The sequence below is a fragment of the Sciurus vulgaris genome (assembly GCF_902686455.1).
Source record: "Sciurus vulgaris genome assembly, chromosome: 14".
Taxonomy (NCBI): Eukaryota; Metazoa; Chordata; class Mammalia; order Rodentia; family Sciuridae; genus Sciurus; species Sciurus vulgaris.
In genome coordinates this window covers 62,436,444-62,461,695 of record NC_136475.1, presented here as the reverse complement: position 1 = coordinate 62,461,695, position 25,252 = coordinate 62,436,444, and the positions used below count along the sequence as shown (strand labels likewise).

At 35.5% G+C, this 25,252-nt stretch overlaps 1 protein-coding gene across 4 annotated transcripts in view; it reads left to right on the top strand.

The window, feature by feature from the left end:
• The window catches only part of PPM1B (protein phosphatase, Mg2+/Mn2+ dependent 1B), an 84,586-nt gene that overhangs the window by 27,470 nt on the left and 31,864 nt on the right, over positions 1 to 25,252 (top strand). For all 4 annotated transcript variants that reach the window (XM_079109771.1, XM_079109772.1, XM_079109770.1 and 1 more), the window contains exon 2: positions 19,384 to 20,244. In XM_079109771.1, the coding sequence (XP_078965897.1) occupies positions 19,399 to 20,244 (846 nt within the window). In that variant the 5' untranslated portion in view covers positions 19,384 to 19,398. The remainder of the gene's footprint in view (positions 1 to 19,383; positions 20,245 to 25,252) is intronic.

Here is a 25,252-nt window from a genome sequence, read left to right as displayed (position 1 = left end):
CCTCAGAGAGCAATTGAATAATTGAACTGTTATTTGTCTGAGGTTTCTAAGATTTCTGGAAGTTGAGTTGTGAAAAAAGTCTGAGTATTTCAACATTTATTATACAAAGTAGAGTTAAAAAAATCTGATTTTGTGGGCAGGGGTTGTGGCTCAATGGTAGAGCATTTGCCTTGCATGTGTGAGGCACTGGGTTCGATTCTCAGCACCACATATAAAGAAAGTTCATTGACAACTAAAAAAATTTTTTTAAAAATCTGATTTTCAATAAGACTTCCTTCTCTTCCCTCAGCTAAATCTGTTATCTGTAAAGCCAGAACCTCTGTAGTTCACCCTTTTCTCAAATCAAACCTCATCTTTTTGCCTTGTGTGGTAGTTTTAATACATGGTTGCAATTTCTTTTTTTTTTTTTTTTTTTTTTTGCTATTCTGGGGATTGAACCCAGGGCCTGGCATCTGCTAGGTACCCTGCAGCTGAGGTACACTGCCAGTTCCTGCAAATTCTTTATTAATCCTCCTCTTTGAGAAGTGGGATCTATATCCCTTTCCCTTGAATCTAATTAGGCCTTAATGACTTGCATGTAACCAACAGAATGAAGCCCACGTGACACTTGATTTCTAAGGATAAATCCGAAAAGGCTTGATTCTTCTTCTGACATTCCCTCTGGGAAGCAAGGTGCCCTGTAAGAAATCGAACAATGTGGAGATTGTCGAACAGGAGAGTCCATATGTAGGTTCTCCTTGGGGCAGTTCCAGATGAATTCCTAGTCAGTCTTGTAAGTGAGCTTATAGATGACTGTCCCCAGTCAATATCTGTATGCAGCTATAAAAGAAAGCTCAAGGGAAAACTGCCCAGTTGAACACTTAGAATCGGTGGGCTAATATCGATACATTATTAACTGAAGCCTGCAATTTATTCATGTTTTCTTAGTTTTTACCTAATGTCCTTTTCCTGTTCCAGGATCACCTTACAAGTATATTACATAAACGTACCACATTACAGTTGGTCATCAAGTTTCTGAAGCTCCCTCTTGTTTGTGCATCAGTTTCTCAAACTTTTCCTTATTTTTTATGACCTTGACAGTTTTCTGTAGTACTAGTCAGATACTTTGTAGGATAGTGTTCTGTTGGAATTTGTCTAGTACTTTTCTCATGATCAGACCGAGGTTATGGATTTGTTTTGTGAGGGAAGACCACAGAGGTAAAATGTCATTTAAAACACATAACAGGCTGGGGAGATAACTCAGTTGGTAAAGTGCTCGTCTTGCAAGCACAAGGCCCTGGGTTCAAAAACTAGCACCACAAAAAAACAAAAAACAAAACAACAACAACAACAACAAAAAAAAACAACAAAAAAAATATCATATAACAAAGAGTATATTCTATGTACATGATTTATAACTGTTGTTGGCTTTGATCACTTGGCTGAATTGAAAACTTGTCAGTTTTCTCCATGTGAAGTTTCTTTTTTCCCTCCATTTTCATTTTGTGGTTTTTGCTGGGGGTGTAGCTCGCTTTGCTTGCCTAGCATGTGAAAGGACCTGAGTTTGATCTCCAGTACCACCATCACTAAAAAAAAAAAAAAAAAAAAAAAAGCTTTAATTTGTGCCCTTTGAAAAGGCAGTTGCCATCCCCAGTCCATACCTGAGGGGGGAGTAAGTTATGCCTCACCTCTTTGAGAGGAAAGTATTTATATGTTATTCAGAATTAATTTTGTACTGAAGATTTGTCTATTCTTCCCATTTATTTATACAATTATTTATTTATTTTTGGTACTGAGGATTTAACCTAAGGGTGCTTTACTACTGAGCTATATCCCCAGCCCTTTTTTATTTAGGTTTTATTTGAGACAGGGTCTCATTAGGTTGCTTAGGGCCTTACAAAATCCTGAGCCTGACCTGAGCCACTGGAATTATAGGTGTGCACCACAGCACCCAGCTCCAATAATTTATTTTTATCAGTATGGATTCATGGATATTTGTCTTACACTTTGGGTTATAATCCAGTACTACTAATTTTATTTCCCAGGTTATTCAGTTTCTTCATTCTACACTGGTTGAAATGGTTTAATGCTTGCCTTTTACTTATCATTTTTAAAATAAACACTCAATGTTGAAATAATTTTGGATTTATAGAAAAGTTGCAAAGATAGTGCAGAGTCCCCTCAGTACCCCTTATTCAGTTTTCTTTAATGTTAACTTGTAACAGTACTGTGGTACATTTGTCAAAACTAAAACACCTACAATAGTATTATTTCCTAAACTCCAGATTTTATTTTTATTTCACCAGTTTTTCTAGTAAACCTCTTTGTGTGTCATTTTTCTGTTGTAAAATGAGAATGTCAAGAGTGCTGACCTTATTAGGTTGTTATTAGAATTAAATGATACAGTGCATATCAGTATCATAGGAGTGTCTGACATACAGAACGCATACAAAGGCAAGCATTATTATTGTTATTTATATTACTTTTTTAGTCAAAAGAACAATATGCTAGTTTTCAGAAACCCTTGGGAATATCTTGTACATGAGCCGGAGACATCCCTGATGTTACCTCATCCTCTTGGTAGAAAGCAGATGGGATTGACAGATTGTGTTGTTATTGAGCAAGGCTTGCCAATGTCCATGTGCCCCTCACCAAAAAGTGTGCCAGTTTCAGTAAGGAGCAGAATTTTGCAAAGTCTGAATGTCCTATGTGGAAGACTTTTTGTTTGATTGTTTGTTTTTACAGCTCAGGGGATCAGATCAGGGCTTTGCATACTGAGCTACATCCCCAGCCCCTTTTTTGAGCCAGTGTCTCACCAAGTTACCCACACTGGCCTTGATGGCCTTGAACCTGATCTTCCTGCCTCAGCCTCCCACCTTGCTGGGCATGTGCCACTGTATTATAAGGCCTTGGAGTTTTATGATTTACTTTGTCTAAAAGAGTTTTAGTTAAAGATCTCTGAGAATTTTTTACTTGCTTTTTCTTTCCTTTTTTATTTTTGGTACCAGCGATTGAACTCAGGGATACTTAACCACTGAGCCATATCCCCAGCCCTTTTGTATTTTATTTAGAGACAGGGTCTTCTTGAGTTGGTTAGGGCCTTACTAAGTTCCTGAGGCTGGCTTTGAACTCGTGATCCTCCTGCGTCAGCCTCCCAAGTTGCTGGGATTACAGGCTTGCACCACCACACCCGGCTTTACTCTCAGATGAGTCTCCTGGTTGTCCCTACAGAGGCTTGGTTTTAGGCCAGACCTCTGTGCAGTGTGTCCCATCATCCTGTTTACCAGATGAAGAGTCTTTGGGCCTAGAACTGGTAAAAGTGGAAGTAATATCTGATTTTTGTAATTGTTAGGGAATAAAGGGGGAATGAAATTGTTAAGGCAATTTTTTTTCTCTGCATGTCCTGCAATTTGAATTTCTCTGGGATCAAAAATATCCAAGTGTGACCCTGGTGTAAGGGTGCACATGCCTGCAATTCCAGCTGCTTTGAGAGGCTGAGGCAGGAGAATTGCAAGTTTGAGACCAGCCTCAGCAACTTAAGTGAGACCCTGTCTCAAAAAAAAAAAAAAAAAAAAAAAAAAGTTGGGCATGGTGATGTAATGCCAGTGGCTCAGGAGGCTGAGGCAGGAGGATCACAAGTTCAAAGCTAGCCTCAGCAGTTTAGCGAGGTCCTAAGCAGCTTAGTGAGGTCCTCAGCAGCTTAGTGAAACCATGTCTCAAAATAAAACATAAAATGGGCTGGGAATGTGGCTCAGTTCCCCTAAGTTCAATCCCTAGAACCAAAAAAATGACTGGGATGCAACTCAGAGGTAAAGTACCTCTGGGTTCCATTCCCACTATCCCCTTCCCCCGCCCGCACCAAAAAAAAAAAAGATCCAAGTGTGGTTATTCAGGAAAAGTTGTCCTACTTTTGGATGAACCTAGAGGGACAGCATTAAGTTAGTTTTTAAAAATTCTTGTCTGGAGAATTTCTGACACACGTAAAGGGAGAAATAATAGTATATATTGAGCCCCCATTACCTATCACCCAGCTTCAGCAATTACTGACAGTCAGTTAAAGATAGATTTGAGTCTGTATGAACTCCCATAGCCTCACCAGTCTCACAGCAAATATATATATATTTTTTTTTAATTAATTATTTTTTTCCCTCTTAATGCTGGTAATTGAATCAGGGTCTTGCATTTGCTGGGCAAGTATTCTATCTCTGAGCTATATCCCCAGTTCTCCTTATGTATTTTTTATATGTACAACTTTTACGTTTTGCAGTAAGAATACAAGTGTTTTTGTGTCTTTGTGTTACCATTTATAGTTTTTAAAAGTAGTATTGGAGGTATCCATCAGCGGAATATGACATTTTCTATTTTATACTTCTCAATCGCCCTCTCTTTGTTAATTTGTTTTTCTTTCCATATTCTACTCTGACTTCATTTTGGAAAGGATACAGTAATCTTTTTTTTTTTTTTTTTAAGTTGTAGATGAACAGTGTCATCATTTTATTTATTTATTTTGCGTGGTGCTGAGAATCGAACCCAGTAAGACACAACATGCTACACAAGCACTCTACCACGGAGCCACAACCCCAGCCTAGGTACTGTTATCTTTATGTTGCAAAAGACAACAAAGTGATACATATTGATTTTTATGTATTTAAATGAACATTATGTACAAGAGTTATAGGTAGGGCTTTTCGTTTTTTTTTTTTTTTTTTTTTTTTGGTGGTGCTTGGGCTTGAACGCAAGATGCTCTACTTACTATTGCTTATTTTAAGTCTTGGTGTGGGTGGGGAGTAAGCATCTAAGTTTTGAAGTGTTGAGAGATTAGAAAATGACTTGAACTTGAATGCATTCCTTCCTTTGGCACCCTTAATAAATTACATAATCTTTGTAAAAAAAAAGTCTTAGGGCTGGGGATGTAGGTCAATGGTAGAGTGCTTGCCTAGCATGTCCCCAGTGCCCTGGGTTTCATCCTCAGCACTGCAGGGAAAAAAAAAAAAAGTTTTAATGTAAGTCTTTTCTTCTTTTACAAGAATTCAGTGTTCACTGTCAGTTCTTTTTTAAATATTTTTTAGTTTTCAATGGACCTTTATTATTTGTATGCGATGCTGAGAATTGAACCCAGTGCCTTACACATGCTAGGCAAGTGCTGTACCACTGAGCCACAACCCCAGCCCTTACCATCAGTTCTGTTAGGACTTAACACCTCTTCTTTCCTAAGTAGTCTCAACTTAAAAAAAAAAAAAAAAAAAAAAAAAAAAAGATGTCTTTTCTGATCTTACTATTCTCATTCTTCTGTTTTGTACATATTTTAGTTTCATCAATGTCTCTGTTAAATTATGGTTCTCAGAACTGAACACCATACTTGGTTTGGCAGATCAGGGCACCAAGCTTATAGTAATTTATACTGTTGTATTTATATTTTACAATTTTGATGAGGTTGAGTCAGTAACTTTGGTTCACTCATTTTCTGTTCCAGTAGGGCTCCCATAATGTGAGCATTATCAGATACATATTTTATATAGCAGGCTACTTGATTTGGTGTTCACTTGCTCATTCACTTATTGATTTCACATAAATGAAATCAACTTCTGTGCCTTGAGTAGTTTTATTAGTTTTGGTAAAGAACAAGACAGATGGAGTTCATCTTTTCTTGGAGCTTACATTCTAGTTAGGGTAAAAGTAAACAATTTAATGAAAACAATTTCAGCAAACTATGAGAAAAGTAGGGATATGAGATGTAATGGAGAATGTGTATGAGGATACCTAAGATTGGAAATTTTCTTTGAGTTGACATTTGGACTGAGATCTGAATGTCAAAAAGGAATTAGCTCTGTAGCTATGGGTATGTAGGGATGATTTTAGGGTATATAGGTGATTTTAGAAGAGAAGTTCAAAGATGGGAAACAAACTTGGCATATTAGGGGAATGGAAAGAAGGCCATTGTGGCCAGAGAGCAAAAATGATGATGGAAGAGTTAACAGAAAGTAAGGTTCAAGAAGTAAGCAGGGATCCAATTATAAAGAATTGTCATGTGTTTGGATTTTCTTCTAAACTCAGTTGGAAGTCTATAAAAACATAATTCTATTACATTTAAGAAAAGTCACTCTGGAAAATGAATTATAGGGAGGCAAAGCAGAAGCCTCTAGTTAAGAGACTGTCATAAAAGATGATAACTTCAGTTGGTCCATTGGAATAGTGAAGCTACTAATGGACAGGGTGCCTGATTTGGTCCGTCTTCCAAGGTAGAATTGATGGAATTTGCTAACCAAAGTGTGAAAGAAAACAGAATCAAGGCTAATGTCAGCAGTTTTTTTGTTTGTTTGCAGGTGGGAAAGGGGTCAGTGGCACTCTGTAGAACCCAGGACACTTTACTCCTAAACTATATTCCCAGGTTTCCTTTTTTTAAAAATTTGAAACAGTGTGTTACAGAGTTGCTGAGTCTGGTCTTGAATTTGGGATCCTCCTGCCTCCCAAATTGCTGGGATTATAGGTGAGAGTTACTGTGCCTGGGAATGGAGATTTTTTTTCTCAAGTAAAGAAACAGATTTGTCTCAACACAACTCTGGAGAATTTTTTTTTTTTTGGCTCCCAGATATTGAACTTACCCTGAACGAACCATAGGGTAAAGTTGCCCAGACTGTCCTTGAACTTGTGATCCTCCTGAGTTGCTGAGATTACAGGCACACAGCACTGCACCTGGCAAAAATTGGCATACTTTTAATATCTACTGTAGCATGTGTTGGTGGTAGATAAAGGCATGAACTCTTGAGTTAGATATCCTGGGTTAGAACAACTCAGCTACCTACTTAGACAAGTTTTCAGTCTTTCTGTGACTTCGTACCTTCATCTACAAAAGGAAAACAATAATAATGTTCTTTATAAGACTGTTGAAAAATGAGTTGATATAGATGAAGTTAATATATGTTCTGATGCCCATTTTAAAGAAACTATAAGTATTAACTTATATCTAGGGTTTTTGCAAGGGTAATTTTAAGTCTACATGTTAGCCATATGGAAGAGAAGTTTTTTGTTGCTAACTAAAATCAATATTGCTCTCATATCAAGTCTGTGAGAGTGCACTTACACTATAGTATCTTAGACTAAAGAAATACCTTGCAACATTTATCAGACATTCGATTTTTGCTAACATCCTTAATAATATAGCATTTATGTCAATGTCTGGGGAACTCTGCTAATCTTATTTCTACCAAATTATAAAGTGCATGGCAAGGATTTTGTTCAGTCTGTTATGGAATTGGAATTCAATTAGGAGAATTTGATACTTGTACTTACAGTGTAGCCACACTAAATATTAAGTCAGTAGCACAAAATAGTCTAAATTCCTTTTAGAAAGGAAGTTTTCTTTCTGTTATTGTGATGTCTGTGTCTTCATGAATTTATGATACATTATAGTGTAGTCTGATGCTGTCTTAGGCCATTGCTTCCCAGTTCTCATCCTGAGTTGAATGTAGAATTCATGATTTTATTTATTATTTTTTTGATAGTAAGGTTCACTAGTGTGTTTACTTCTTTGAGGAAAGGACAATGTAATTTTAAAAGAGAATGTATCTGCTTCCTCTCAACGGCCCACTCACTATCAATGTGGGTGATTGCATCTTTACCGAGAAAGTTTTTTTGAGTATCAGTATTGATATTTATAATAGTTTAGACTTTTATAGGTTATAGCTTCCGATTGCTAAAAGAGGATTCACTTACCAGGTAGACTGGTGCATGACTTAATCCCAGCCACTTGGGAGGCTGAGGCTAGAAAATCTCAAGTTTAAGGCCAACCTGGGCAATTTAGTGACACCCATCTCCAAAAAAATAAGAAAGAAAAAACGGTTTCACTCAAAAGAATTTTCCTACTTGAAATAACATCCATTAAATAATATTAAATTTTAAGCGATTTTATTTTTCTTATGTTCACATGGTTAAAATGGAAAAGGTATACAATGTCTCTCCTGTCTCCCAGCCAATTGATCTCTCTTTCCCCAAGTTTCTAGTTCTGGTATAACTTCAGAGAACGAAATACACACTCACACACACAAGCATGACTATATATTTTACAAATTGCAGTGTATTATATCTATCATTAAATATTTATTCACAACCACCTATTAAATAAAAATAGATCCCAACTGGGTGATGCAAATAGTTTCATGTCTTTCTTTTTTGCAATACTGGGGATTGACCCCAGAGCCTGGTTCATGCTAATCAAGCATGCTATTACTGAGCTACATCTGCAGCTTTTTTTTTTTTTTTTTTTTTTTTTTTTTTCTCCTTTTTGGAACAAGGATGGAATTCGGGAGCCCTTAACCACTGAGCCACATCCCCAGCCCTTTTTTGTATTTTATTTGTAGGCAAGAGTCTCACTGAGTTTCTTAGGGCCTCGCTAAGTTACTGAGACTGGCATTGAACTCTCTATCCTCCTGTCTCAGCCTCCAGAACTGCTGGGGGTGTGCAGCACCCTGCTCAGTCTGCAGCCCCTTTTTAAAATTGTATTTTGATAGAGGGTCTCACTAAGTTGCTAAGTGTGGCCTGGAATTTGTGATCCTCCTGACTTGGCCTCCCGAGTTGCTGGGATTTCAGGTCTGCACCACCACACCAGGTCATGTTTTACTTTTACTTGCAGTGATATAGTGTATAAGCATTTTGTAAGAGTAAACTATAGATTACTTTTTAGAATTTGGTTAAAGTTAACATGCAAATGTAATTTTAATAGTTTTATTAAATTTCCTCTGAGATTGTACCAGCAGTGTGGGTATTTTTCTGAATAATCTCTTCAAGATAATGATTACAAAGCCCATGATCTTTGTCAGTCTGATATGTGAAAAAATATTTCAGTGTAGTCTTAGTTTTTATTTCTCTTCCTATAATGTTGAATATAGTTAAAAATCCATTTATGGGTTTTCAGGGTCCATTTTTCTGTCATGCTCATTTTCTTACTGATAGCTAGGACCTTTTTATATATAAAAGAAATTAGCTTGTGATATGAAGTTCCTTGTTATGGTGTAGTGTGCTCTTATTTTGTGCTTTGTATAAATAGTCGATAGTGTTTTAAAATTAAAATATATTTTTACAGACTTTAACGAATCAAATGATTCTACAAACCTTGGTAATTCCTGTCTTCCTCTCATTGGTTAAGTTTGCCCAGAGGTGACCAGTTGGAATTCTTTAACAGCTGATTCCTTCACAAGTTGATCTTCTCGTTCCTAAATGAAGTGCTTCCATTGTTGTAGGATTATCTGTTGGCTTTCCCTTAATGAAGATGAGATTTTAGCTTTTTCAGTTCTTTGACCTCATTATTCTCTTCCTCATTTCATGAGAGGACTTTCTTTTTAATCTTATGTATTTTCTTACTCCTTTTTGTTTGTTTTGTTTCTTTGACTCCTGAACCCTCTGCACCAATTCTCTTATATTTTACCATCTCTGTCTTAAGTTCTAATTTCTTCAACTTTTATCTTCTCAGCTTTTTTTTTTTTTTAAACGTTTTTACTTTTCAGGGGGTCTTTTGTTCCTCTGAATGTTCTTATTTTCCTTTTAATAATGTTCTGTCATGGATTCAAAATATTCTATTCCTTAAAGGAGTTTTTTTATTTTTTATTTTATGTTTTGGTTGCTTCCTTTCTCCCGTCTTTCTGTATGTTCTCTCTTTGCAGTGAAGTCCTTTTTTCTTCCAATATTTCATTTTCTGCCTGTTTTGATCTCTGATTCTTATATTAGGAAAATTCTTTTATGTTGGGCCATGAGTGGCCTTGTAATTTAAAGTGGGTATTGATTAGAAGCGCTGTGCCTGTTTGTGAGGTTCATTTGCTGTGGGGTTCACTGTATGGTGATTGGCTAACCTCCAATATTATTATCTTTAGCTCTTCCTTTAAAGACCCTTCTCATCTTTTGTTTAAAGAATGTAAATTGGTACCAGTATTTTGGAAGCCAGTTGTCTGAAACACGCCGGTAAATCAAATAATAAGTGTATAAACTTTTACTTAACGTTATAAAAGTGTTCCTGCCTTAATTTGTTTGGTATTCATCAATTCAGAAAATCTCATTCATGGTACCTCCTTTTTTTTAGTAAGGGGAATTGAACCCAGGGCTGCTTAACCACTGAACCACATCCCTAGCCCTTTTTTCTATTTTATTTTATTTTATTATTATATTATTATTTTTGCGGTGCTGGGTGTTGAACCCAGGGCCTTGTGCTTGCAAGGCAAGCACTCTACCAATTGAGTTACATCCTCAGCCCTTTCTATTTTATTAAGAGCCAGGGTCTCAGCCTCCTGATTTGCTGGGATTATAGGCTGGTGCCACTGTGCCCAACTTCATGGTACCTTAAGAAATAAGCCTTATCTCTTTTGGAGGTGAGGGATCAGCATTAATTTATTTTAGCTATATACTGAATGGAGCGGAATTGGAATGGAGAGTCCCAGGGTGTCCAGCTTGTTTACCCATTAAGTCCAAGTTTTCAATTCTATGAACATTTCAGAGAAAACGACACAGGTGCACTAAAATTGGTTGGAAATCATAATGTAGAACTCATATATCCTTTATTATTATGAATGAAAAAAGACTTTCCTATAATTAGGACACTCGGACAATATAGTATATTATGTAAACAAGCTGTCCTTTAAATAGGACTTTGAGCAAATGTGCTATCCTGTCTGTACAGTGCCACATTGTACACAGAAGTGGTTTTTTCCCCCCCTCTTTTGAGAAAGGACAAAGAGTCTCTAAGTTACTGAAGCTGACCTCAAACTGTAGTTCTCCTGCCTCAGCCTCCTGAATTATTGATTATAGGTGTGTGCCCGTACCTGGCCAAAGTGACTTTCATGACCTGTTCAGCAATTAATTTTGCTGGAAAGGAGCAAAACACTTCAAACAAAACATTACGTTCCTTTTTTTGTTTGTTTGTTTTTTGTTTTTGTTTTCATGGATTGAACCCAGGGACATTTAACTACTGAGCCACATCTCCAGCCCTTTTTATATTTTGAGATAGGGTCTTGCTAAGATCAGCTGAGATCAGCTGAGATCTGAGATCAGTTGCTGAGATCAGCTCTGAACTTGTGATCCTCTTACCTCAGCCTCCCAAGTCACTGGGATTAAAAGTTTGCGACACAGTGCCCGGCTGTATTACATTTTGACAAAAAGAATTTTTTTAAATATATAGATTGTCAGTTTTGCATGACATAACTTGTTTTGACATCATTGTTCTTGGCATTTGAGAATAACATGACTTCTTGTGTCAAATCTGATACCGTCTTGAACATCAGTAGGTCTGGGAGAATTATGCTTTCTTCTGTTCGTTTCTCATTACTGTTTTAGGTATGCTAAGCAGATGTCTCTTGAAATCTAACAGATTGATGAGTCCTTTCTCGTCTTTGTTTACAAATGTGTGAACAGTTCATGCATTTACGATACACATATCAATTATTCAAGTGAACAACATCTAGCACCATTTTTACCCCTAATAGAAGTGGAATATTTGAAAACCAGCCAATCACATTTATCCACACCACACTGAAATTGTTTTAATTACTCACTGCCTTTGGTTGAGGCACATTGGTTCTATTTTTTTATTTGTTTTTTCCATCTTTGAACTTTGTCAAGTGGTTCCATAGTGTCATAGCTCATTCCAACAATGACACCTTTGTTATTTAACCATTTTAAATGAGAGTTTACTTATTTTGATTGAATTATTCAAACTAAAACCTGTTTCAGAGGACACTTATTTACTCTTTTTTGTTGTTGTTGTTCTAATTAGTTATACATGACAGCAGAATGCATTTTGACACATTATACACAAATGGAGCACAACTTCTCATTCGTCTGGCTGTACATGGTGCAGAGTCACATGGGCCATGCAGTCGTACATGTATATAGGGTAATAATATCTGTCTGATTCCACCATCCTTCACACCCCTACACACCACCCCTGCTCTTAGTCCCCTCTGTACAATCCAAAGTTCTTCCATTCTTCCCTAGCTGTCCCCCTGCATTATGGATCACTGTCTGCATATCAGAGAAAACATTGGCCTTTGATTTTGGGGGATTGTCTTATTTCACTTAGCATGATATTCTCCAACTTCATCCATTTACCTGCAAATGCCATAATTTCATTCTTCTTTCAGGCTGAGTAATATTCCATTGTGTATATGTACCACATTTTCTTTATCCATTCCTCTGTTGAAGGGCATCTAGGTTGGTTCCATTTAGCTATTGTTTAGTCTTTTTTTCCTCTGGGACCTATAAACTTGGAATTCAGTATCTCAGTCAGTGACTAGATTGTCAAAAGAAATTAGAGTGTGATTGTGAATTATCTACCACTTCAAGCAGTTGTAGAACTATTCACCAGTAAAAGATCATCTGGGTCCTTCTTGAGTACTTTTTCCATAGGACAAAATTATAACAATACTCTGAACAGTGCCCAGAATTTATAACCAAATCTTATGGGCTTATTTCTTATAAACTTCTCAGCACATTGTGTTCATAATGTCTGATAATTGTTGCTTCCAGTTGTCAAACATTCCAAATTCCAGAAGATAACCAGATTTCATTAGTGTTTTGTTTTTTTTTTTTTTTTTTTCTTTTGTGGTGCTGGGGACTGAACCCAGTGACTTTCTACCACTAAGCCAACTGCCCAGCCTGTTTTTTATTTATTTTTTTTTTGAAGCAGAGTCTTGCTAAACTGGTTTAGCTAGCCTAGAACTTGCAATCCTTCTACCTCAACCCTCTTGAATTGCTGGGATTATAATACAGCTGTGTGACACCACATCTGGCCTCAAACATGATTTATTAGAGGACAAAATTTAAAACCTTTATCTTCAATATTCTATTGTCATTTATTATTGTTGCAGAAAATGTATGATACTTTTCAGGCCCTTTCTCTCTCTTTTTTTTTTTTTTTTGGCGGTGCTGGGGATTGAACCCAAGGCCTTGTGCTTGTAAGGTAAGCACTCTACCGACTGACCTATCTCCCCAGCTCCAGGCCCTTTCTTTACACTGCCTTTTGTGTGTTCGTGTGTGTGTTGCTGTAAGTCAAACCCAAGACTTTGCACATGATATGCAAGCACTCAGTCTACCACTGAGCTATACCCCAGGTCTATGTTGGAATTTTTTTAATGATAAATATACCCCAATTTTTATCATTTGACCTATGGATGGTAGTTTATGATAACCTGAAAACATACAGATTCCTAAAAATGTGGATATTCTTTGTTTTTTCTTGGGGATTGAACCCAGAGTCACTTCCATCACTGAGCCATATCCCTAGCCCTTTTGTTTTTTATTTTGAGACAGGATCTCACTAAGTTGCTGAGTTTGGCCTCCAGTTTACAGTCCTCCTACCTCAGCTTCCCAAGTCACTGGGATAACTTGTGTGCACCACCATGCCCAGACACATGATAGTTTTAATTGGAGTGGGATGTACCATTTCATACAGGAGGACATACTTGGCTTGAAAAGTTTTGGGTTTTTGTTTGTTTTAAGTTGGAGAAAGGATATGGTTGCCATCATTTTGTGTTCCTTGGCAACAAGCCTACATAACTCTTCTAACATATCCAGAAATTAGGTATCTGATTATAAACTTTAAAAGCTTAAAAAAAAGATCAGGTAGTCTTTACAGAATGCTAACATGTCTAGTTAAATTGTGTCTATCTCTTGTGAGCTGAATTCTTGTTGTATTCAATCATAGCTGTCGGCAGCAGTTGGTAATTCAGTTACTAATCAGGTCCTAAAAACAATTTCACAACAGGCAGAGGCATTCTTTTTCTTGAAAAACAAACACTTGGTAGTGTGAGGGTAAAATAATGTGCAGCTGTTCTTTTTCTCGTTTCCTATAGTTCACTGCCTAGGTTTATCACTTGCACTTGTGTTTGTGTGCAAGTTAGTGTGCATTTATTATTTTTGAGGGTTTTTTTTTTTTTTTTTTTGGTGTGTGATGCTGTGGGTTGAACCCAGGGTCTTGAGCTATATATCCCCAGCTGTTATTTAGTTGTTTTTTAAGATGGTCAGCCTCTCAAGTAACTGGGACTATAGGCATGTACTACCCGGAGAGTGTGATTTATGTGCTTTTATTAGAAGAAATTTATTTTTTAAAGCATTATAGATTTCTTGGTTCTTTTGGGACCATTTTGTTTAGTTTTATTAAAGTCCAGATCTTTGTGTATATTCAAACATACAGTGTGTTTTCTGGGCTTCCTGTTATGAAATGTTCCAAGGTCTTTTCAAAATACATGGCACCTGATCTGATAGTTGTTTCTGCAATTCATATGAATAAATTTTCAAGGGCAAACCTTATAAAGGATCCTGTAAAACTGAACTGTTAGTTAAAATGTTATAATATGTGAGTAAATTTATTACTTCCTTTAAAAAAAAAAAAAAATCCAAGTCAGGAATGCATGTCTGTAATCCAAGTTACTTGGGAGCCTGAGGCAGAAAGAACTCCAGTTTAAGACCAGCCTGGGCAACATAATGAGACCCCTTCTCAAATAAATAAATAAATAAAATTTAAAACAATTTTTAAATCCAAGTCCAAAGAGTTAGGGGTCCAGACCCTCTCACTCTCAGGTCTCTTATACCAAGATTTATCTCCACTGGGGGTACCTTACCCCTTATCACTGTTTCCACCTGTACTGAATTAATGGGAACATTATTCATTTTACCTTCAGTGTCCTTTCCGGAACACAGGCAGGAGACTTTTTCACCTTAATTTGACTCAGGATAATTCAGAAAAATTAAGATCTTTTAAACTTTATTAAAGGGTAGAGAATATCCAAAAGGAAATAAATGTAGAGCATAAAAGCCAAATACATGATCTAGTCTGTGCTTGTCTTCTAGGTTACGTGACTTTGTATAGTACGACTGCTTGATTGCCATCATGTGGTAGATGACGTTTTAGCAACCTTTCTCCATATCCCATTCCGGGGTGCTGTACCCCCCCAACCCCAACCCTGAAGTCTTTTTCTAAAAGAAAGTCTTTTGTACTACCTACTTATGTTGGTAATTATTTTTGTTTTTGCCTGAGGCCATAATCTTTCTTCTTTAATACAGGTAATGTCTTTTTCTTTCAGGGAGTCCACCCTGGCTCCAGGGAGAATGTAGCTATAAAAGATCACATTTATTGGGAATAGAAGTGTTGCTTGGTTAAACCACTTTCTTCAAACTAATTTTTAAAAAGATCATCTTCTAACTTTTATTCACTATTTGTTTTGGCAGGGAAAAAAAGAAGTGGAGGTAGAGGTACATTCAGAAGGGGAATTAAATATGCAAAGTAGCAAGTGCTAAGTGTTGATGGTAATGAAGTGTTAATGAAGTTTAGTAGAGCATCTTGGGGAAAGAATTTCTAGAAGACTCTCGAAACCTGACTTTCCAGGAAGGATGACTTTGCAGAGTTGGGGGGTAAAGAAAAGAAGGCATGATTTTAAAAATAATTAGGGCCTGGGGATGTAGCTCAGTAATAGAGTGCTTCCCTGGCATGTATGAGGCCCTAGGTTCAATCCCCAGCACTGGGAAAAAAAAAAAAAAATTAGACATCCTAATATGGTAGACAAAAATAGTCCTCTTGATATTTGAGTTACATTAAAATCAGTTACTGCAAACATTTAGTGCAATAACTTTCCCTTTACTTTTATATGTGTTTCACCTGGATGTTTGAAGAACTGTGTTCTTTGATACCCTATTATTTCCCATATAAGTGTGTTTATGAATGTGAAGTAACACTGGGCTTGATTGTAAACTGAGGGCTAACTTCAGGTTTGTTCCACTTAATGCAGTCTGATTGGTGAGAACAGCATGCCAGCAATCTGCCAACAAAGGGGCTTAAACTTGAAATTGGATTTTTTTTTTAAATAATTCTTCAGATCAGTTTTCTTGTTCTTTGTCAGAAAGTTTATCATCAAAATTATTAACTACATATATTTAATATTTTTAGGAATAGTAGGAAATTTCATCCTTTAACTCTTATGCTGTTTGTTTTATATAGTTGGAGATTAGTTTTTGTTTGTTTTTCCCCTCAAACAACTATAAATCCAGTTTTTATTAAAGAACTGAAAACAGAATACCGTACCACCAGGGTGACACTTCCATTTGTGATTTTTGTTGGAGGGGAAAATATCACTGTTAACCCTCAAATTTTTGTACTTTAAGCCCTTTGCAGTTTAGGTGCATATTGTAGGAAGACTCATTCATGTGCAACAAGATTGTTTAAGACAGCATTGTTTACAATAAAAAGAAAAAAACAGGAAACTCAAATGTTAACTTGTAGTGGAGTAGATAAATAAATTGTACAGCATGTAATGCAGTAGGATGGATGAATTACAACTCCACGTCCATATAGACAAATTCAGAAATACAGTGCTGAACAAGAAAAAAACTATACATCAGTGTAAAGTGCTAGCTATCTAAAACTAAACTACACGTGAATATGGAACCACAAGAAATACTAATTAGAAAATTTAAGATACTGCCCATCTGGGTGGGAGAGGGGTCCAGAAACAGTTTTAGTGGTGTTGATAAATAGTGTAGTGAGTGCATGGTTTTATTACTCTTTAGCTATATACACACATTATATAAACTTGTGTGTGATGTCTCATAACATTGTAAAAATGTGGGAAAAATCCCAACTTTAAAATGACATCATTTTGGAACTTACTAAAAAATTACCAATTTGCAAAAGAGTGTGATCCCTGATACAGCTGTAAGGTGTTCATGGTTATCTTATCTCTGTCAATTCGATGCCCATTCCCAGAACATTGAATCTAGAGCAAGTGTCTTTCAGAGCAAAAAGGGCATGGAGGGAGGAGTCACTGCAGCGAGAAGTTAGCAGACAAGCAAGGCTGTTCTTGGGGAAACCTTCACAGTGTTCTGCAGCCCAGCCTTAGGAGTTGTTTAGGTTTATCATTGTTTTCCAAGCCGGCCTTCCCAGCTCACTTTGTTTCTTAGGATCCATGAAACTTTCTATAAAAGATCCCTCCTTAAATTAAAACCAAATTTGGCAGTAGAAATTTCTAAACTTTTAAAAAAGAAATTGTAAATTAGGAGTTCTTGTGGATTTTGAACCTATTTGCTAAAATGTGAACCAGCGGTAACTTAATTGCAAGAACATCAGAGAAGGTGGAAGCTATGACAAAATTTTTTTTTCATAATTGGTAGATGGCATTGAAAAGTCTTTTGTTAAATATATATAAATAAAATGAAAATAATCAACATGTAATATAGCCAACGATTCGATTTCATTTGCATTTAGATGTCTTTGTAAGTTTCCTTTTTTAAAAAAAGATGAAATAGCCATTAATAGAAGAATTTAAGTAAAAGTACTTAGAAGTAGGCTTTCAAATCATCGTCATAGAATATTCAAACAGCATGTTCAAAAATAAAGCACTATGCCAGGGATGTAGCTCACTGGTAAAGCACTTGCCTAGGATGTGCACAGCGCTTGGTTCAATTCCCTAGTACCTAAAAAACAAAAAAGATTTTGTTACATTTGTATCAATACAAAATGTGATATATTTTGATATATATTGAATAAGAAATAATTTTTATTTTTAATTTAATCCTTTCAATATTCCTTTTTTGTCAATATGTGTAATTTATTAATATAGTTATTTATAAATTGATAGATACACAGATAAATTACAAATATAAAATTATATATAATTTATATATGCATATATATTGAGTGGTTTTCAGATTTTATGAAAATAAGTGGGGTTGTGTAACTTCATTGTAAAGTTATAATGCATAGCTGAAATAAGATATCTCATAAAGAAGCCCAGACCCAGGCAAGCAGAAGTCGTCCAATTTAGACCAGTGTCTCAAAGATGATTCCTTTTAAAAAATGTTTTGTTTGTTTATTTGTTGGTACTGGGATTGAACCCAGGGACACTTTGCCACTGTGTTACATCCCCAGCCGTTTGCTTTTTATTTTGACACAGGGCTCTGACTAAGTCGCTTAGGTCCTTGCTAAATTGCTTGAGGCTGGCCTCCAACTTGAAGTCCTCCTGCCTCAGCCTCCCAAGTTACTGGATTACAAGCATGTGTCACCACACCCAGCTCAAAGTGTGATTCTTAAATCTATAGCAAGCTTTATTGAAGGTCAAATCCAAGATCTATTTAAAAAAAAAAATAAAAGGCTTTGGGTGAGAAAATAGGCCTTTGGAATTTATGTTTTGAACAGATAGTAACAGTATTCATTTTATAGTGTTTACTGATGTTTTAAGTACTGTTCTAAGCACTTTGCATTAATTCTTCACAGCAACCCTGTAAAGTATACCAGAGACTAAGAAATGTGCCCAAGGTCACACCGCTATGGTGTGTAGGAGAGTATTCTATAATAGTAAAATTGGTCAGGGAGATGTGGGGGACACTCAGCAGTATTTTACAATTCTAAGGTTTTTAAGTCTTTGCCAGCCAACACTAGGTAGCTATTTCATGGATTACAAAGCTTGGCAGTATGAAGTATGTGCTTTAGCACTATATTAAATTTGTTTGTTCTTACAGAATCCAAGTGTAACGAATATATTATTTTTGATGTAATGTACAGTAAAACTGTGATAAAACCAAATGTATGAGGCTAAGCATGCACCTGTTGAGCCCAGAAGTTCAACGTCAGCTAGGGCAACGTAACAAGACCCTGTCTCCTTAAAAAAAAAAAATGCCACCAACATCAAAACCAAATGTTTGTAGAATGGAGATTTTTATATTTTAATTGAATTTGAAGAAGAGTTATCTGTAGGATCACTAGGGGAAAATGTTGATTTTCTTATTTGTTTTGTGAAGTCTTTATATTAGTTTTTCTTCCTTAATTTATTGAACAAGATGACTTATCATTCCAAATATTCTCATGGTTCAGTATTCTTTAAGATTTATTTATTTTTAATGTTCTTATTAGTTGTTGATGAACCTTTATTTTATTTACTGATTTATATGTGGTGCTGAGAATTGAACCCAGTGCTAGGCAAGCACTCTACCACTGAACCACAACCCCAGCCCCTGTTCAGTATTTATTTGTATAGACTTATATATGAAACCCTATATTTATCTTGTAAACTGAATTTTTAAGAACTTCTTAACCAAGTTGTATTTCTTGGTTTTTCTTCCTCCTACAACAGTGGTTCTCAACTTGGCTACATGTTCAGATCACTGGAGTGGTTTTAAGAAATACTGATATCCAGGTCCCAGCTCCAGAAATTCTGATTTAATTTGTTCAATTTTAATGTGGTGGGTTGAAAACCACTGTTCTAGAAGAAGTATATAGGGAGAACTTTTTTGATTTCTTTTTTTATTTTTCCAGTAAATTAGGATAATAGTGATAAATATACTTGAGATAAAAGTCATTTGAGAATAGAATATTTTAGAAAATTTTCTATCCAATTTAAACATTTTAACACCTATAATTTTTTTTCTTTCTTTCAGATTTCATTACTAAACATGGGTGCATTTTTGGATAAACCCAAAACTGAAAAACATAATGCTCATGGTGCTGGGAATGGTTTACGTTATGGCCTGAGCAGCATGCAGGGATGGAGAGTGGAGATGGAAGACGCACACACAGCTGTCGTAGGTATTCCTCATGGCTTGGAAGACTGGTCGTTTTTTGCAGTTTATGATGGTCATGCTGGATCCCGAGTGGCAAATTACTGTTCAACACATTTGTTAGAACACATCACTACTAACGAAGACTTCAGGGCAGCTGGCAAATCAGGATCAGCTCTTGCGCCTTCAGTGGAAAATGTCAAAAATGGTATCAGAACTGGCTTTTTGAAAATTGATGAATATATGCGTAACTTTTCAGACCTCAGAAACGGGATGGACAGGAGCGGTTCAACTGCAGTGGGAGTTATGATCTCACCTACACATATCTACTTTATCAACTGTGGCGATTCCCGTGCTGTTCTGTATAGGAATGGACAAGTCTGCTTTTCTACCCAGGATCACAAACCTTGTAATCCAAGGGAAAAGGAGCGAATCCAAAATGCAGGAGGCAGTGTGATGATACAGCGTGTTAATGGTTCATTAGCAGTGTCTCGTGCTCTGGGGGACTATGATTACAAGTGTGTTGATGGCAAAGGCCCAACAGAACAACTTGTTTCTCCAGAGCCTGAGGTTTATGAAATTTTAAGAGCAGAAGAGGATGAATTTATCATCTTGGCTTGTGATGGGATCTGGGATGTTATGAGTAATGAGGAGCTCTGTGAATTTGTTAAATCTAGGCTTGAGGTGTCTGATGACCTGGAAAATGTGTGCAATTGGGTAGTGGACACTTGTTTACATAAGGTATGTAAGCTTTTTTGTTACAATTAAAATGCCATATTAATTTTGAAAAGACATGGTAAGTAAATTTAAGCAAACTTAAAATTTTTAAAGGTTTAAATATTTTCATTAGGAAAGACCTGTATATTTTAAAATAATTGCTTCACCAGTAATGAAACCACTGGGGGTTTTTGTTTGTTTTATTTTATTTTATTTTTTGCCTTCCCTTCTGCCCCAATCTTCTATTTTTTTGTTTGTTTTTCTGTGTTTTATTTATTTATTTATTTATTTAATTTTTTTTTGTTTGTTTGTTGATGGACCTTTATTTTTATTTTTATTTACTATTTTGTTTTAGTTGTAGGTGAACACAATATCTTTATTTTATTTTTATGTGGTGCTGAGAATCTAACTGAATGCTAGGCAAGCACTCTACCATTGAACCACAACCCAATCTTCTAATTTGAAAATTTTAATTAATTTGAGACTTTGTTATCAATAGTACTTTATGCTTTCTGCTGTTTCAGAGGTACCTACACAGAATTGTGACTTTTGGTTCACATTTGTAATGCTGGCAGCAGCCATCTTCAGCATGATTTTGAAGCAACTTTATAAAATGTTTGTAGTAGAATTCTGTCTTCCATATGCTAAAAGGTCAGGAACCACATAGTATTGGAAGATATGCTGAAGCCAAGCCCAACTAAAAATTTAGTTCTGAGCCTTTTAGGAGATAAGACTAAAACTGAAATAAAAGTATGAGTTTTATTTTCTTATTGTCTAGTGACAGGAGCTTTCTCCTATCAATAAAATTGAAAAGGAATTTATATATAATTTTACATAACAGTAATATATGACTTGATGGATAGTAGATGATAACAATTCTTTTCATATAGATGTTTTTAATTATCACTGATTAAAATCAAAGACTTATATAAAATTTAATCCTGTGAAGAATTCCTATGGAACACTAATTTTCTATGAATCTTAACTTGATACAGTAATAGCAGAAATTCCAGAATAACAGATAATTGATAGTTCCCTTGAATGTCTTTAAAATATTCAGTTGTTTAAATAGGTCTTTTTTTTTTATTTTTTTTTATAACATCTATATTAAGTTTTAACTTATCTAGCAAGTGCCTGGGTTATGCAAGTATTCTTTGACTCTGACTAAAAAGATATGAAGAAAAACCAACCTGAGCAACAAAGAGTTTGACTTATTTATTCTCTCTAGATTAGAACTACTCTGTCTCCCCAACTACATAATTTTTTTCTGGAAAGTGCAGGCTAGCCAGAAAGTTTTTCAGGAAGAATCTCAGGATCTGTGGAAATACTTAGGTTTTAGTGAAATATTTAATTTTTTCTCCCATAAAATCTTTTCTCAAAAGGACTTTAATGATGACACTTATACCTCCTTGGATTTTTATTTTAAGCACAATATACCCTTATTTCTGAATGTGTTTAGTACTGAAGGTTGATAGTGGTCAAATATAGTGACTCTACAAGTACCTTTCTTCTCAGAACCTAAATGGAGCAATGCTGACTTTCAGCTTTTTGAAATGAAAAGCAGACATAAGTTTTTTGATTGATGAGTAAATAAAAGCAGAATTTTTCCCAGATATAAAAAGTACTATGTACTTGTTACTGGAAGGAAAAATAAAATTCCAGGTAATACAGAAAATTTAAAGAAAACACTCAAAATTTTGCGACCCACCTTAAGTCATCTACTTTCATTGTGGTGTATGTTGTATATCTTTCTAGTATTTTTGCAAGTATTGAACTGCAAAAATTTTCATGATTGCATAGCATTCTGTTGAATGAATAATGTGGTTATGTGGGAATATCAAAAAATCTACTGGGTCTCTAATTTGAGTTAAGTTTAATCTTAGTTTGTGACTGTAGCTATCTTTTGGAATGAGATTTAAATGATGCTGGTGATATATCTTATAGCTTTATCAGCCTTAAGTGATCATTCATGATGATGCAGGTGTTAAAAGATTTTATACGAGTCCTAGAATCTCAGAAATTGGAATGATGTTAACAGACAAGAAGTTGGGGCTGTGAAAATTGACCTTCATAGTTTCTTTGAATGAAGTTACATTCAGATTGAAATCAGTTTTGAGAAATTTAGTTGGTTTGGGTTGAAACATAACAGGTATTTTCTTTTAATCACCCAAAGGAAGGTATTTAAGGAATTAAACCTTATGTCTCTTTTGGGGTTGTTTTTGATGATTGTTTTGGTTTTTGTTGTTACTGTGTTGGCACTAGGGATTGAACCCAGGGCGCTTTACCACTGAGCTCCATCCCCAATCCTTCTTTATTTTTTTATTTTGAGACAGGGTCTCACTAAGTTCCTGAGGCTGGCCTCAACTAGTCATCCTTCTGCCTTAGCCTCCGAGTCACTTGAATTACAAGCATCTGTGTCCATGGCCTGGCTTCCCTTTCTTTCTTTCTTTCTTTCTTTTTTTTTTTTTTAACTATATCATTTTGTCATTACACATATTTGTATTGTAAAACCAAGGGTTAGCCTTATTATAAAATTGAACAAGATTACTTGAAATTTAGTGTGAAAGATTGGATATTAATTTTAAAATCCATAGGAAGTACCTAATGATTGCTTAGTAGGTGTGGCATATAAGAGGATAAAGAAAACACTTAAATAGATGCTTCTCTAAGAGATTTAAATGAAGTCAATATCTTCCAACACATGCTTTAATGTTTTAGGTGTTATGCTTTAATAGTTTATAGGTGTGTTCTTATGTTACTCATGATATCTTGGAAAGTTGTGATAATCATCATAATCAAAATCAAATAGTATCAGTAAGTTATTGCTTTTCATGGGCCAAATACTGTTTTAAGAAGTACTTTGTACATACTTTAACTCATTTTAATTTTTACAACCATATTGAATGAGGTAGTTATTGTTGCTAATCATTTTTCAGGATTACCTTTTCACAGGTTTAGAATATAAGTATTAAATGAATTTGGGTAGGTATTATCCTACATAAATTAGATACAGAATGCTAAAGGAGAATAGTCTCTAACAAAGCAGTCTCCCCATTTTATTGCCAGTGCCAGCCTTCATTGTCTCATTCCAGAGTGCATAATGTGTGAGTGCTAACCTTTCATAACTGAAAAAAATCATAATTTTTTAATCTTCATAGTAATCTTCTGAGGTGAACAAAATATTTTTTTTTCCTTTTTTTCAGGGAGAGTGGGATACCAGGGATTGAACCCAGCAGTGCGTAATCACTGAGCCACATCCCCAGCCCTTTGAATTTTTATTTTGAGATAGGGTCTTGCTAAATTGCTGAGGCTGGCTTTGAACTCATGATCCTCCTGCCTCAGCCTCCTGAGTTGCTGGGATTACAGGATTACAACCATTTTCCTTTGATTTTTTTCTAATTATTAGAAAATTGATACTTTTTTGGTAACAAATGCAAAGATATTTTGAAGTAAAGTTACTCATTTTTATGTTTCTCCTTTCCAGTCTCATCCCCCTTAGGTAACCACTGTTTACAGTTTGCTATATATCCTTTTAAATGGTTCTGTTTATTGATACAAAAAGAAAAAGCATAAAAATAGATCTTTTACCATTTTTTAGAAATGGATCATGTTATATGTTTCTTTGCTTGCTACCTGCTTTGTTCTTCTTACATCACTAAAGTCAGTATTCCTTTGTTGTTTTAAAATACTATTTGATTTTCCTAAATCCAAGTCATATACCACCTGTCAGAAGCTTATTTATTTTAAAACTTATGAGACAAAATCTTAAAGTTGGATAAAATTGGAGATATTTTTCCAAGGCAGTATCATTTTAGAGTATTCAAACAAATGGAAAATACATTTGTGTATCCCTCAGAATAATTGTTCTAAACTCAGTACCTTTTTCATTGTAGTTTGCAAAAAATGTAATCATAACACAGAAGTAGACATAGAGTGGAGCATGTTTACATTTTTTGAGACGTAGAGGAGAGAAGGAAAAGGGCAGTATTATGAGGGCAGTGTAATTCAGTGTAGAAATTTCCATGCTTCCCTGGTTAATATTGCCCTAGTGTCTGAGTAATTTTTTCACAGAACTTTTTAAAGATTTTTTTAAAAAATTTCCTTTTTTATAAAAACCAGTTACTTTTTCTTTCTTCCTTTTTCTTTTTCTTTTTGGCAGTCCTCAGGATTAAGCCCAGGGCTTTGGACATGCTATGCAAGCACTTCTCCACTGGCTACATCACCAACCCTTTTTGCTTTTTGGGGAGTTACTAATGAGTTCTTGTTGGACACTACACAACTTCTCAAACCTTAGAAATCACTGAACACTGCCACCTTCATTTCCTATATTGAATTGCATTTTAACAGGAACACCCCAAATCCTAGCTGTACAAAACTAGGATATTGTTGGAAAGAATATGGCACCAGCTAATGTTGAAACTGAACCTTCAGTTAGTTGATGAGATGTTCATAGATGTTAAGTATCATTATTTCCATCTCATTTAAAAATACTTCTGTCAGCACACTGGGGCAGTTTGGGCTCCTTGGCACACCCAGAACCATAGGTTTAGCATTAAGAACAGTTTTTGAGCTGGTTGCAGTGGCACATGCCTGTAATCCCAGCAACTCAGGAGACTAAGGCAGGAGGATCTTGAATTCAAGGCTGACCTCAGCAACTGAGCAGGCCCTCAGCAACTTAGCGATTCCCTGTCTCTAAAACATAAAAAGGGATGGGGATGTGGCTCTGTGGTTAAGCACCCCTGGTTTAATCCCTGATTTGAAAAACAAAACAAAACAAAAAACAGTCTTTGGAGCCAGCCAGCTTGATTTAAGTTATTATATTTGGGCAAAGCCTCTGTTCTTTCATTTCTATGAAAGAAATAAAGTGTCTTCCTCATGGGTCATTGAAAGTAAAGCTTTTAGCAAGTGATTGAACTGTGTTTGGTTTATAGACCTCAATAAATTTTAAATTTTCAATAAATTTTAAATTGATAATGGTCATGAAACAGGTGTATTTTTGTAGAAGAAAAATTAGTTTCAGGTATACAGTAAT